The 13,091-nt window shown below is 33.0% G+C and overlaps 1 protein-coding gene across 1 annotated transcript; it reads right to left on the reverse strand.

Annotated features, from left to right (window-relative positions):
• Positions 1-551: 551 nt before the first annotated feature.
• Positions 552-10,697, reverse strand: LOC119663039. The gene is made up of 3 exons (XM_038072707.1): positions 10,627-10,697; positions 7,761-9,004; positions 552-949 (listed from the first exon to the last, which is right to left on the reverse strand). Exons 1-3 carry the CDS (start codon positions 10,695-10,697, stop codon positions 552-554), a joined length of 1,713 nt encoding a protein of 570 aa, XP_037928635.1.
• Between the last annotated feature and the right edge of the window lie 2,394 nt (positions 10,698-13,091).

Here is a 13,091-nt window from a genome sequence, read left to right on the forward strand (position 1 = left end):
TTTATAATTTATTATTAATTTATAATTTATTTATTTAATTTATGCTTTATACGAATTATAGTTTTGTGTTCTTATTGCATTCCTCTCTAAATTGAAAATATATTTGGTAGGAATACATTTTTTTTAATTAAAGATATTTTTTATTATATAAAAATATTGGGTGACCCCGTGAACTTCGTACCGCGTAAAAGTCAATGAATGTTATAATTAATTTTAGATTCATCAGCGATCGAATTTTGTGCTTGAATACACGTGCAGTGATGTCGTGCCGATCACTTGATGTCTGTCCAGGAAGCAGCATTTGAACAATTTCTTTCCATTTTGGATTACACGAACTAATTTTCTTGGTAGTTTTCTCACCTGATTTAAAAAAAGTAAAATTAGTATCTTAGAAGTAAGTCTCACGTCTGTATTCTGAATTGAAAACTATGATGTTGATACCCACCATTCAATAGGTTTATCATTTTTATATTGAAGTGATATCCATCATCTTCTTGCCAAAATATCAGTGGGTATTGCAACGTGTCATATGAACGGTGTGTTTCACATACTTATTGCAGTTGCCCAGTATCGGGTCGTGTAAGCACAATATCGCGTGTGGTCAAGTTTTCTCCAACGATCAGGATTGCAACTTCATCTATTGTTGGAGCGTTAAATTTGCATTCATGTGTTTCTGCTGGTCGTTTAACCGCTCTGATCACAACTTTGTAGTTATCATGTGGCATGCACTCCAACGCAGTCTTGAACAGCCTGACTAATGCATGATGTTCATGAAGTAGTTGATGCAGATCTTGAAGAATTGCTATTTTCATTGCAGTGTTGATCTCTTGACGCCGTTCAAGTTGTTCCATCATATTGCCCATGAAGTATATTTGCAAGAATTTATGTTGTGCATCTTCAACAGGTTGCAATGATTCAATATGATGGTGAATCTGGCACTCGCACAAAACTAACACATCAATACTTTCAGCTCATATTTATTTATTATAATTGAATTTATTATATTTGAAATTTGAAATATTTGAAAAAAAATTTAAAAAGAAATCAATATCACTCAAACTGTCGAACTGTCAACAGTTTGAAACAGCATTTTCACCTATATAAACGTGCACTAAAAACAATAACAACACGAACTAAAGCATATCAATACAACACAATTTTTTTTAAAACGACACACTTTTTATATTTATATTTAAACTTGGAAAAAGTAGACTCACTGATAATAAATGTTGCAAATATCTGGAATTAAATAGATTAATTAATATTTAAAATATTTATTCAAAACAATTTACCAAAACCCAAACCGCTTGCAAGCCTTAATAATACCTTAAACTAATCTGAAATGATATTGAAATGAAATATAAAAATATAATTAAATAAATTTTATAATTATATAATATTAATATTATATAATATTAATATTATTATTATATTAATATAATAATATAATTATAATTAAATTTCTTATTTTTATTTTTTAAATTTGATGAATATTTGCATTTTATTTATCGTAACAAACAAAATAAATAAAAACCACCACCGACCGAATGTAGTTTTAAAACACGTTTTGTAAGAATCAAAACAAAGCAGCGTTAACATAAGAAAACAAGAACTGCCAAAAATATTCGCCGTAAGAGAAGCTTAAAGAGAAGTTAAATGCACAAGCTGAGTTCCGCACAAAACATGAAATAGAAAATCAGAACGGCAAAATTCAACAAGAATTATGTGAGATCAGCTGTAAATAAAAATGATACGCTACACAAAAGCTCGGTCGAGTTTATATACATAAGGATATTTTATATGAAAGAAATATCGAAATCAAGGTATAATAACTCTTAAGACACGACAGGTGGTTTCACGTCGACTGTGTCCAAAATAGTTGCCAAAATTGAAATACATAGCGACATTTTATATGAAATATATATCGAAATCAAGGTATAATAACTCTTAAGATACGACAGGTGGTTTCACGTCGACTGTGTCCAAAATAGTTGCTAAAATTAAAATTAAAATACATAAGGATATTTTATATGAAAGAAATAATTCCCATACTCTTAGATAAAGTCAGAAGAATACAACACCAGGGGAAAGGAGAAAGTTCTACCAAGGACATTCAAGCACTGAAACTTCTCAAAAGACATCTCTATTTATTTATTTAATTTTTAATTTTTCCCCCTTAAGAAAGAAAAACTTCATATCCAAATTTTGTTTATATATATATATATATATATATATATATATATATATATATATATATTTATTTTATTTTCTTGATTCTTGAAATAAAAAGTTAATTTGTTTCCCTATATTATAAAACCACAGCACTTTGAATATTTTGGTCACAATCTATAAATTTATTGTGACGACTTTGGCGAGACTGAGCATACCTCAGCAAATAAGCAACGACTGCAAGAAAGGGTCGTTACACGGTAAAAGGTTCTTGACTTGTCATTCATAACCAATAACTCACTTGATTTGATCACATAGTCACATAAATATATACTCTTTGAAATAAGGGGGTTAAGTAGGGCTTAATGTCCTATAGAAGCCCTAGAACAACCAACTGAAAGAAATACCCAGACTGTCTAGAATCTAACTAACCTAATTATGATCAACTCCATAACATTATCATATCACGAATGAAGCCCACTCAAAACAAAACCCTCAACAAAAAGGGTTCCCTGGTGGAATAGAGAACTTGCCAAGTTGCGTAAAATAGCAAGATCACAATTCAACGACGCAAAGAAACATAATACATGGGAAGAATATAGGAAATCCGTAACATCATACAACAAGGAACTAAGGATATCAAAAAGGAACTCTTGGAAAAACTTCTGTGAGGAACTTAATGATGTCCCGAATACTGTAAGAATACAAAAGTCACTTTCCAAAGGGGTTACTCATCCAATTAGTACACTAAAAACACCACACGGAACCTTCACAAATTCCTTTGTTGACACACTAGAGCTTCTTCTTGTAACTCATTTCCCTGATTGTCGACTCAACGCAATCATTGACATTGATCACGAGGCGCTAGTCCACAACAACCATTGGACTAGAAACTCCATTATACCTAAACAAAATAGTTACCTTTGAGAGGGTACAATGGGCTAAAAATTCATTAAAACTCTACAAATCACTGGGATCAGATGGTGCATTCCCAGCCCTACTCTCTAAAGCGTCCGTAACACTGCAACGAATTTTGGTTCATAACTTTAGATCCGGTTTAACATTGGGATATGTCCCAAATATATGGTGAGAGGTTAAGATAATATTCTTATCAAAGGGAGGAAATAAACATCCTGAATCTCCTAAATCCTACAAACCAATCAGTTTAACGTCTTTCATGCTTCAAACCATGGAAAATATACTCGACTGCCATCTAAGAGGAGAAGTTGTACCCAGCAATCCGCTACACAAGATACAATTTGCATACCAAAAAGGCAAATCTATAGTCACGGCACTTCATACAATTGTACAAATTATAGAAAAGGCCCTATATCTAAAGGAAGCAGCACTTGGTACATTTATGGACATTGAGGGGCCTTCATAACGCAAACTTTAAAACAATAGAACTAGCACTCTTCAACAGAGGAGCAAATCCAGCAATAGTAAAATGGGTAGGCAATATGCTAAACCAAAGAAAGATTACAGCCTCTATAGGACAAATCAATCTTAGTGTTACAGCAGTAAAAGGGTGCCCGCAAGGGGGAGTACTCTCACAATTGTTATGGTCTTTAGTAGCTGACAACCTAATACAAATCCTCAACAACAAAGGGTATAAAACGATTGGATATGCAGATGATATATCAATAATCATTATGCTGTTAATACAACATGGGAGTGGTGTAGAAAAGAAGGACTATCATTAATCCTACCAAAACAACCATTATACCATTTACCAGGAAAAGGCTGTTTGATATCCCCACACTAACAATAAACAAGTTAGAGGCATCCCTTAAGGAAAAAGCAAAATATTTAGGAATTATGCTGGATAAAAAACTCTCTTAGGAAGTACACCTCAATTCAGTAATTAGAAAGACTAAGAAAAATCTTTGGACCACAAAACAACTTCTAGGAAAATCCTGAGACCTAAGCCCCAAATGATTAGACCCATCATACTATATGAGGCATTGGTGTGGTGGAGAAAAACTAAACAAACTACAGCTATATCTAAACTGAGTCAATTACAGAGGCTGGCGTGCCTAAATATCAGAGGGGCTATGAGAACTACCCCGACTGCTGGCATGGAAGCACTGCTAAATTTACCACCCCTACACCTAACAACACAAGAGGAAGCTGCAATGCAAGCACTCTCACTAACATACACATGAAAGAAAAATTCAAACCACGAAATTTCACTGGACACCTACAAATCCTTATCAGGGCGAAAAACATTACATATATGACCCAGGCAATTGAAAACACAGACCCAGTACTCAATTTCACTAAGAGGTATAGAACCATCTTCATTTCAAGGAGGGATTAGAATGCCAACCCAACATGGTTACATGACGATTCGCAAAAATGGTATACTCATGGATCCAAAACGCTTCAAGGTGTTGGAGCAGGAATAGTGGGAGCCAGACCTCACAAATCAAGCACAGATTCCACAATTTTTCATGCAGAACTCTATCCTATAATGGAGACTGTGGAGAGCTTATTCCAAAGAGGACTCAAGAGACTTAAACTGAATATACTCTCAGACAGTTAATCAGTTCTCAAAGCTCTACAAAGCTATACATTCACATGAAAAGTTCTTATAGAGCATAACAAAGCACGAAACCAACTAGCCACCCACAACCAGGTCTCTCTGTTTTGGATACCCGGACATGAAGGCAACGTAAACGCGAATCTTTATGCCAAGAAAGGGGCAGAAGAACTAAAACATAAAAAACGAACATAAAACAGGAGACCAAAGAATGGATCCAACAAATCATCAATGAATACTGGAATAGAATAGACGGCCTATATCATTCCACAAAATTCTTAAATTTTGATGCTAAAAGAGCAAATAATGCTCCTAACCTAAATAAGAAGAGTCCAAAGTCACTCTCATCACCAACTGTGATACACTAGGCCACAGAAGAAACAAACTTTTAGATGCACACTAACTAGAGGATGAAGACCTTCGAAAACTCCCTCCGAAGGAATTGATTCGGTTCCTCGAGATACTAAATATCTAAATACAAATGGGTGCATAATAGATCAAACTGGTCGCAATGCATAGGGGCCTTAGCCTAACCCGAAAGCCCTAAACACCATTGCTATTATCCAAGAATGGCACCACTTAATGATATGCTTGATTCAGGTAAGAACTTATTGTCAGACTTAACTTTAATATTGCTAAAGTTTCGTTGTCACAAAATTGCAATGAGTGTAGATATAGAAAAAGCATTTTTACAAATTTCATTAAATCAGATTCATTGAGATAGTTATCGTTTCCTCTGGTATAAAAATTTAAGAGATGATAGCAAACCAGCGGAAATTGTAATTTATCGAATGGCAATGGTAAATTTTGGTGTGACATCTAGTCCTTTTTTGTTAGCGTCGACAATGCAGCAACATCTGCAAAGCAATGTGGAGCAACATGGTTTAATATGTGACAACCTAAAAAACTCAATTCACGTAGAAGACTTAATAACTAGTCTACCAACTATTCAAGAAGCTTAATACTTATACCTCATTGCAATGAAAATAAAGAAAATAGGGGGTTTTAATTAGCGGAAGTATACCTCCAACAGCGAAGACTTACGATGAAAATTTGAAGAAAATAATGAAGATCAGCATCTGATACAAAAGGTGCTTGGCGTTTTATGGAACATTTATGAAGATAATTTATTTGTAAATTTAGATCACTGTGTAGAGATTTTTCGGAATTTAAGACCAACTAAACGCAATGTGTTAAAAATTATGGCTGGAGTTTATGACTCCTTAAGATTTTAAAGTCTATTTACCGTAAAAATAAAACACTATTGCAGATGATATTTAAGAAAAAAATTTAAACTGGAACTCTATTTTACCTGAAAGCTTAACGCATGATTTTAATAAATTGTGTGATGATTTACATAATTTAAAATATTTTACTATTAGTCAATGCTTGGTAAAGTCAAATTTTTCAATAATTCAGCTACATGTATTTGCAGATGCGTGCCCGAGTGCTTACGGATCTCTTGCATATGTACGAGAAATTTTGTCTAGTGGTAAATTATTCGCAAGGTTTATATGTTCTAAAAACAGAGTAAGTCTTTTTAAAAATAAAAAGCGAACTCACTTTACCAAAGTTAGAGCTAACAGCCGCGCTTATTGCAGCCTGTTTACATAATAAGTTTTTAATCGTACAGTAGTTTTATTTATTTTATTTTTATTTATAATATTAAGTGCATTAAGTACATGCTTTTTATTGCACTATCTTAAAAACTAACTTAAAAGCTAACAAGATATTTATTCAAGTACAATTTATTTTGAAAATTACAAATAGTAGAAAATAATAAAATTGAGTTAAAATACAATTTTGCTATAACTTCAAATTGGATATTATTATATAATAAAAAGGAAGTATAAAAATTAAACTAATATTAACATTTAATTTAAAATAAAAATAATATATTAAATAAGTTCAGTTAACAATAACTTTTTAAAAACTCTTAAATCACATGCATTTCGGGTTGAACTTGGTAATGCGTTCCATAATCGAATTGAATGAATAAAGAAAAACCTAGTGGTAGCAACAAAATTAAATCTTGGAATTATGAAAAGAAGAGATCTTGTGGAACGCATAGGCTGCAAGCAATTATAAAGGTACTCAGGATATTTAGAAGTTTTTAATTGGAACAGAAATAGGCAGATTCGAATATTTAAATACTGCTCAATGTCACAACCCAGTATAGCATTTCTATAAACTGTTAGATGATCAAAACGTTTAAGGCCGTAGACGTATCTAGTACAACAGTTTACTACAGTTCTCAGTTTAGCAAGAGACTCGTAGTCCAGTTTACAGTACACCAACGCGGCATAAGTAATTATAGGCAATATTAGTTGTCTGACCAATAAGCCACGGACATGGACAGGGGTATACTTGGCAGATAAATTCAAATATCTGAGGCAAATAAATGATTTCCTAACGACATGATTGATATGATCAGAGGCATGTAGCTTTGAATTCAAATTAAATCCTAGACATTTAACTGATGCACTATATTTAATAATTGAGTTTCCAATAGCTACCGATGGTAATTCGTCTAAGTTTAATTCAGACCTACTAAGCGGCAATATGATGGTTTTATCTGCATTTAGCAGCATATTGTTTTCAATCGCCCAGCGATGTATGCATGTTAAATCTATATTGATCTTTGTGACAATATCATTTAAATTATCACTCCGACACGAATAATACATTTGTATATCATCGGCATATCCATGTAGCCTCGAAAATTGACATACTGAGAAAACGTCATTAATATAGATCGAAAATAGCAATGGCCCAAGAATCGATCCTTGAGGAACCCCAGAAAACAGAAGTTTAAAATTTGAAAATTTATTATCAATAACTACTGACTGAGATCTCTCAGTTAAATAACTAAAAATAAATTTAGAAGCTAAACTGGAGAAGTGGAACTTATTTATGAGCTTTTTACAGAGCAACGCGTGATCAACTCGATCAAATGCTTTTGAAAAATCTAGAAGGCATAAGTAAGTAACCAAATCCCTATCATAACTTAATCTAATATCTTCAAGGATTTTCAGCAAGGCAGACGCACAACTATGACCTTTTCTGAAACCAGATTGATAAGGAGATAGCAGATGAAAAACGTTTAGATGATTACGAATCTGTTCAGACATTATAGCCTCACACACTTTGGAGAGAGAAGAAAGAATACTGATAGGTCGATAGTCAGAAACTAATGAAGCATTAACTTTTTTCTCAGTTGGAATAACTTTAGTTTGTTTCCATGCCACTGGAAATGTAGAGGTAGTAATGCAATAGTTTATAATATGAGTTAATGGAGATATTATAAATGGTAAAATGAGCTTTATGAATTTAAGAGGAATTTCATCTAGCCCAACAGCATTAGACTTAATATTCATTAAATTCTTAAAAACAATATCTTCACTGACGCAGTAAAAACTAAAGCCTTCATTAGCGTCAACAATATTCATATCAAAGAATACTGAAGAAGAGCTACCATTATCCTCTACAGAAGAAACAAAGAAGTTATTTAGAGCATTTGGGTCCATATTGCATATATTTTTACTTTTTCTTGTAACCCCAAGCATTTTAATATTATTCCAAAGGGTTTTAGTAGATTTAGTACCACCAAGCTTAGATTCATAGTAATCTGACTTAGCCTTAAAAACAGTTCTAGCAGCTACATTTCTAGCAATTCTAAACTTCATCCAGTTATATTCCGTAGGGTACTTTTTCCAAACTGCATATTTTCTATTTCTTAAATTAATAAAACGTTTTATTGTAGTACTAAACCATGGGCAAGAAACATTATTGACGGTAATAGTACGAAAAGGTACATACCGATGACGAAGGCTAAGCAATTTTTTATTAAATGCATCTAATTTTTGATCAACTGAAATACCAGACCAACATTCATTCCATTCAGTTGAATTAAGTTCACAAAATAATCCCACTGAATCAATTGACTTATAATCCCAAAAAGAAAATCTAGTTGAGATGGATTTTTTAGTTTTCTTGAAGTCAAGCGTAATAAATAGTAGGTCATGATCTGAAACAAATGAAATCTGTTCAAACAACAACAATTTGCTTATATCAGAAACTGCAATTATGTCCAGAAGACTAGGCTTAACATTATTGGCATATCTAGTAGGTATGGTCCTATTGACAATATTTGAGCCCGACATGGCAATAAGATCATTTAAACGGCAAACATTACCACAGTTTGAGAGAAGATCATTATTGAAATCACCAAGTACTGCTAAGAAGTCGAAATTAAGCGCAATGGGTTGCAGTGAATCAAAAAATGGATCGCAACTAAAGCGTTTGTGTGAATTATACACGCACCCCACCAATATTTTCTGAAAACCAACATTGATGCTTATAACAACAAATTCAATGTCAGACTCACCAGATATACATACCAAATTACTTTTTAAATGAGACTTGCAATAAATTGCCACCCCGCCTCCTCTCCTTTGCCTCCTATCATGGCGGTATAAAATATAATTGTTCATTGACAGAAATAAGCTACTGATGTCGCTATTAAACCAAGTTTCCGAAACGCATATGATATCAACATCGGAGTTTTCAAAAACAGTCCTAATGTAGTCAAATTTTAGATCAGTTAGGCTTCTAGCATTAAAATGTACCACATTAAGACCGCAATTTTGTTTACTAAATATATTTAACAAAGTTTTGTGGTCCATCAAAGTTGATAATCAGTCATTTCAGCTTCCAGTCTAAGTTTCCTTTGTAAGGTTTTACATTTTAGGTCCCTGGAATCATGGTCTATGTCGAGATCATTCAGATTTAGATTTTTCTTGGCTTTGATACAGTTTACACATCTTAGAACGCTGCTTTTACATTCTTTGTATATGTGGCCAGCTTCACCGCATTTTGCACATACATGCACACTTTCCTTACAAACAGACGCTTTATGGTTAAAACCCCAGCACTTGTAGCATTGCATTAAATTCAAGTTTTCGTACACTATGCATCGTTCCCAGCCAATATTAAGTCTACGAACACACATAACTTGCTTGAAAGCTATGCCATCTAATTCAACTAACGCGTTAAAAATGTTTTTATTTTTGAACGACTCATATATTTTCAAGACTTTAATATATTTAATCTCCATATTGTTTTGATTTCTTATTGCTTGGAGAAATTTATCATTTTCCAAACGCTCACTCATGCCGGTAATAAGGATTTTAGGGTTTCGCATAGCAGGTGTCTCAATTTCATAGTTCTTACTTAATTTCTTTTTAATTTCTTTTGCAAGAATTTCTCTCTCTTTTGAGGTTACACATTTTATTGTTACCCTTCCATCATGTTTAGAATGAACACCACAAATTTTAACATTAAGCTCTGATGGATTTATTTTAGTTTTTAAATCATTTTTAGTTGCTTCACTTAATTGCTTATTTTTAGGTTTTAGCGTTATTGGAATATTTGGATTGTTTTTCATCTTTAATTTCGCGGCGTACGTTTCGCTTTGAATTTCATTATTTTTGATGGTTTTTACCAATTCAGCACCTAATTCGTTGCCATTTTTAGTCAAATTATCAGACAAGTCTATTATTTTTTGCTCAAACGAAGCCAATTTTTTTTCATATTTTTTTTTTTTTCATTTCATATAGTTTGTTTTAGCTCACACATCAAAATTTCATTCAATACTTTAATTAACAATTCATAATAATATTTACTTATTTACTTAATAAATAAATAAATGGAAATACAAATTATCTGCACGCCACGAAAACCCGACCGATCACCGCTCTTGATCACTAAAGAAAGAAAAGAAGAAGATCACTAAAGAAAACTTGCCAACAAATAAAAGAAACCCACACGCAGTGGTTGCCAGATTAAAATATGTAATTTTAAACATTGTTTTAACCTGGACGGGGAGATACGACCGGATCTGTCGTCTATCTTACTCGCCTGCTTCAGGATGTGCTTCAATGTCGATTGCTAAAACAGAAATCTTCGTAATTGGCCGTTTCACCATGATTGATTGTATTTGGATGGTTACAACAAGAAAAGCACCGTCCATGCCTGGATGTACTTGAATAATGCGACTAAGCACCCAGGAGCTTGGAGGCAATCGTTCATCTCGAATTAGGACCAGTTGACCGGCTGCGACATTTCTTTGTCTTGTATTTCATTTGTTTTTCACATGTATTTGTGTTAAATATTCTTGTGAATATTCACAAAAAAAAAAGTACTTGGCACGCAAAAAAATCACTCCGTAACCTTTATTGTTTTCTAAGTGAAAAACTTAAAAAGTGATATTAAACTCATCACAAATAATCGAGACAGTGACTCTTAAACAAGATTAATAAAAATAATAGTGCCCGATAAAATAAAATATTATTTTATTTATTTCTTTTTGTAAATAAAGTGAATTTTAACTTCGTTTCCGAATTTGTTTACTTATTTCCAAATCACACACACTCAAAAACAAATTTACAAGAAGAGTGTGGCAAACGGGTAGAATAACTAAACAAATTATAAGTCGCAAATTTGAATAATTGTGTAATTGTGAAATTAATAACAAACTTATGCTAAATAAATAAATACCCGAAAGGACGACTCAAAAATTTATTGATTGATAAATTCTTAAGTTAAATTAAAATTTATATTACATTATATTATAAATTTATATTATATTTATTATTAATACATATTTATATTTCTTTAATATATATTATATTTTTCGGGCCATTTAAAATAGAACTTTAAAGGTTTATAATTAAATAACTAAAAAGTAAAAGTTTCTTTTTCACAACACAAAAAAAAAAATTATTCACAGACAGTTGGCTGCTCAGCTGAATTCCGTGCTACCAACCACAATATGATAATTAATAGATCACCGCCCTCGTATAGCGGAGGCACAAACCACTCACCCATATGCTACTCAATAGCAAATGGTAGTTCTGAGAAGCCAACCACGTACCAAACAGCAATGCTAGAGAAACCAATCCCAAAGGCAACGCTCATACTCGGTAAGTGAAACTTCTTCCAAGCAATTAAGCTGGCCGCAAAGTCCAGCCAACTTTGAAAAATAACACAGCATCAGCGCAACCAAATAATGCAGCGCAACATGTTAACATATTGCCAAATATATTGCAAAAGAATAGTAACATAACAAATCATCCTGATTCACCAAAGTCCGTGGCATGGATAAATATGTACAAATCATAAAAAGAAAACTTAGAAGATGATATCCAGAAACCGCCACCTATATTTCTGCGTGTAACTCAAATGGTCTTATATACTCCCTAACACAAAGTATTGGCAAGTATTCATTCCATGTTGTGCCACTTCGTAAAGGAAATGTGGATGAAACAAAAATTTCGATCAGCGAAGAAAAACATTACAGAACAGTTGTAAATAACCTCGAAAAAAATGGTAAAAACTTTTACACATATCAATTAAAAACTGCCAAAGGATTAACAGTGGTTATAAGAGGAGTAGAACCAGATTTGAACACAGCAGAAATTAAAGAAGCACTTGTTGAAGAAGGATTTAAAACCAAATCTGTGTACAACTTTAAAAACCGTAATAAAGTTTCGACACTGCTTTTAATGTAGTAATATAACTTGAACCAGAACGAAAGAAACTCAGATCGAACGAGGCTCACACAATTTATTCCCAACAATTTCTACTCCACAGAAAAATATTAGTAGAAGAACCGCACAAGCGTAAAAATCCTGTGCAGTGTACTACTAATTGAGGATTTACTGTCTCAAGAACCGTCCAAAATAAAAGCTCTACTAAGTCATCTCCAAATATCGAAAACATGATCCGACTGTTTATGGAAAATATGACACAATTTATGAACACCAAGCAAAATATGATGCAGGGAATGATTCAAAATCAAAATATCCTGCTTTCAATCCTATCCAAACCATGAATGCAATCAAAATTTGTTTCTCGAATGCTAAAGGCTTAAGCTAACATAAAAACGAACTTGTATTGTTTTTACAATGACATCAAATTGACGTCATGCTTATCTCTGAAACCCATTTTAACGAGAAAAGCTACTTTAAGATACCTGGCTACATACTCTACGATTGGAAACACATAAGTGGACGAGCAAGAGGCGGATATGCTGTCCTCATAAAAAATAACATTAAACACTTCCCGAGTCACAACCTTGAAGCAGAATATATGCTGACGATAAGCATATGCCTAGAAGAGTACATAAAAGGTATGACTATAACCTCAATTTATTGTCCACCAAGGTATAAAATAACGGAACTCCAATTCGAAGAATATTTCACAAAGACCCAAGTTCATAGCGGCCGGCGACTGCAATGCCAAACATGCATTCTGAGGCTCAAGAGTTATATCATCAAAAGGAAAATCCCTGATGAACGTGATATCAAAACTCGACCTT

The sequence above is a fragment of the Teleopsis dalmanni genome, chromosome 1 (genome assembly GCF_002237135.1).
Source record: "Teleopsis dalmanni isolate 2A chromosome 1, ASM223713v2, whole genome shotgun sequence".
Classification (NCBI taxonomy): domain Eukaryota; kingdom Metazoa; phylum Arthropoda; class Insecta; order Diptera; family Diopsidae; genus Teleopsis; species Teleopsis dalmanni.

Excerpts from the sequence above, each read along its gene's own strand:
- LOC119663039 (XM_038072707.1), bottom strand. The coding sequence starts at position 10,697 with ATGGTGAAACGGCCAATTACGAAGATTTCTGTTTTAGCAATCGACATT. Across the intron at positions 9,005-10,626 it reads GCACATCCTGAAGCAGGCGA|TTGCGATCCATTTTTTGATT; the intron begins GTAAGATAGACG and ends CAAACGCTTTAG. Across the intron at positions 950-7,760 it reads TTTCAGAAAAGGTCATAGTT|TTTTGTGCGAGTGCCAGATT; the intron begins GTGCGTCTGCCT and ends TTGATGTGTTAG.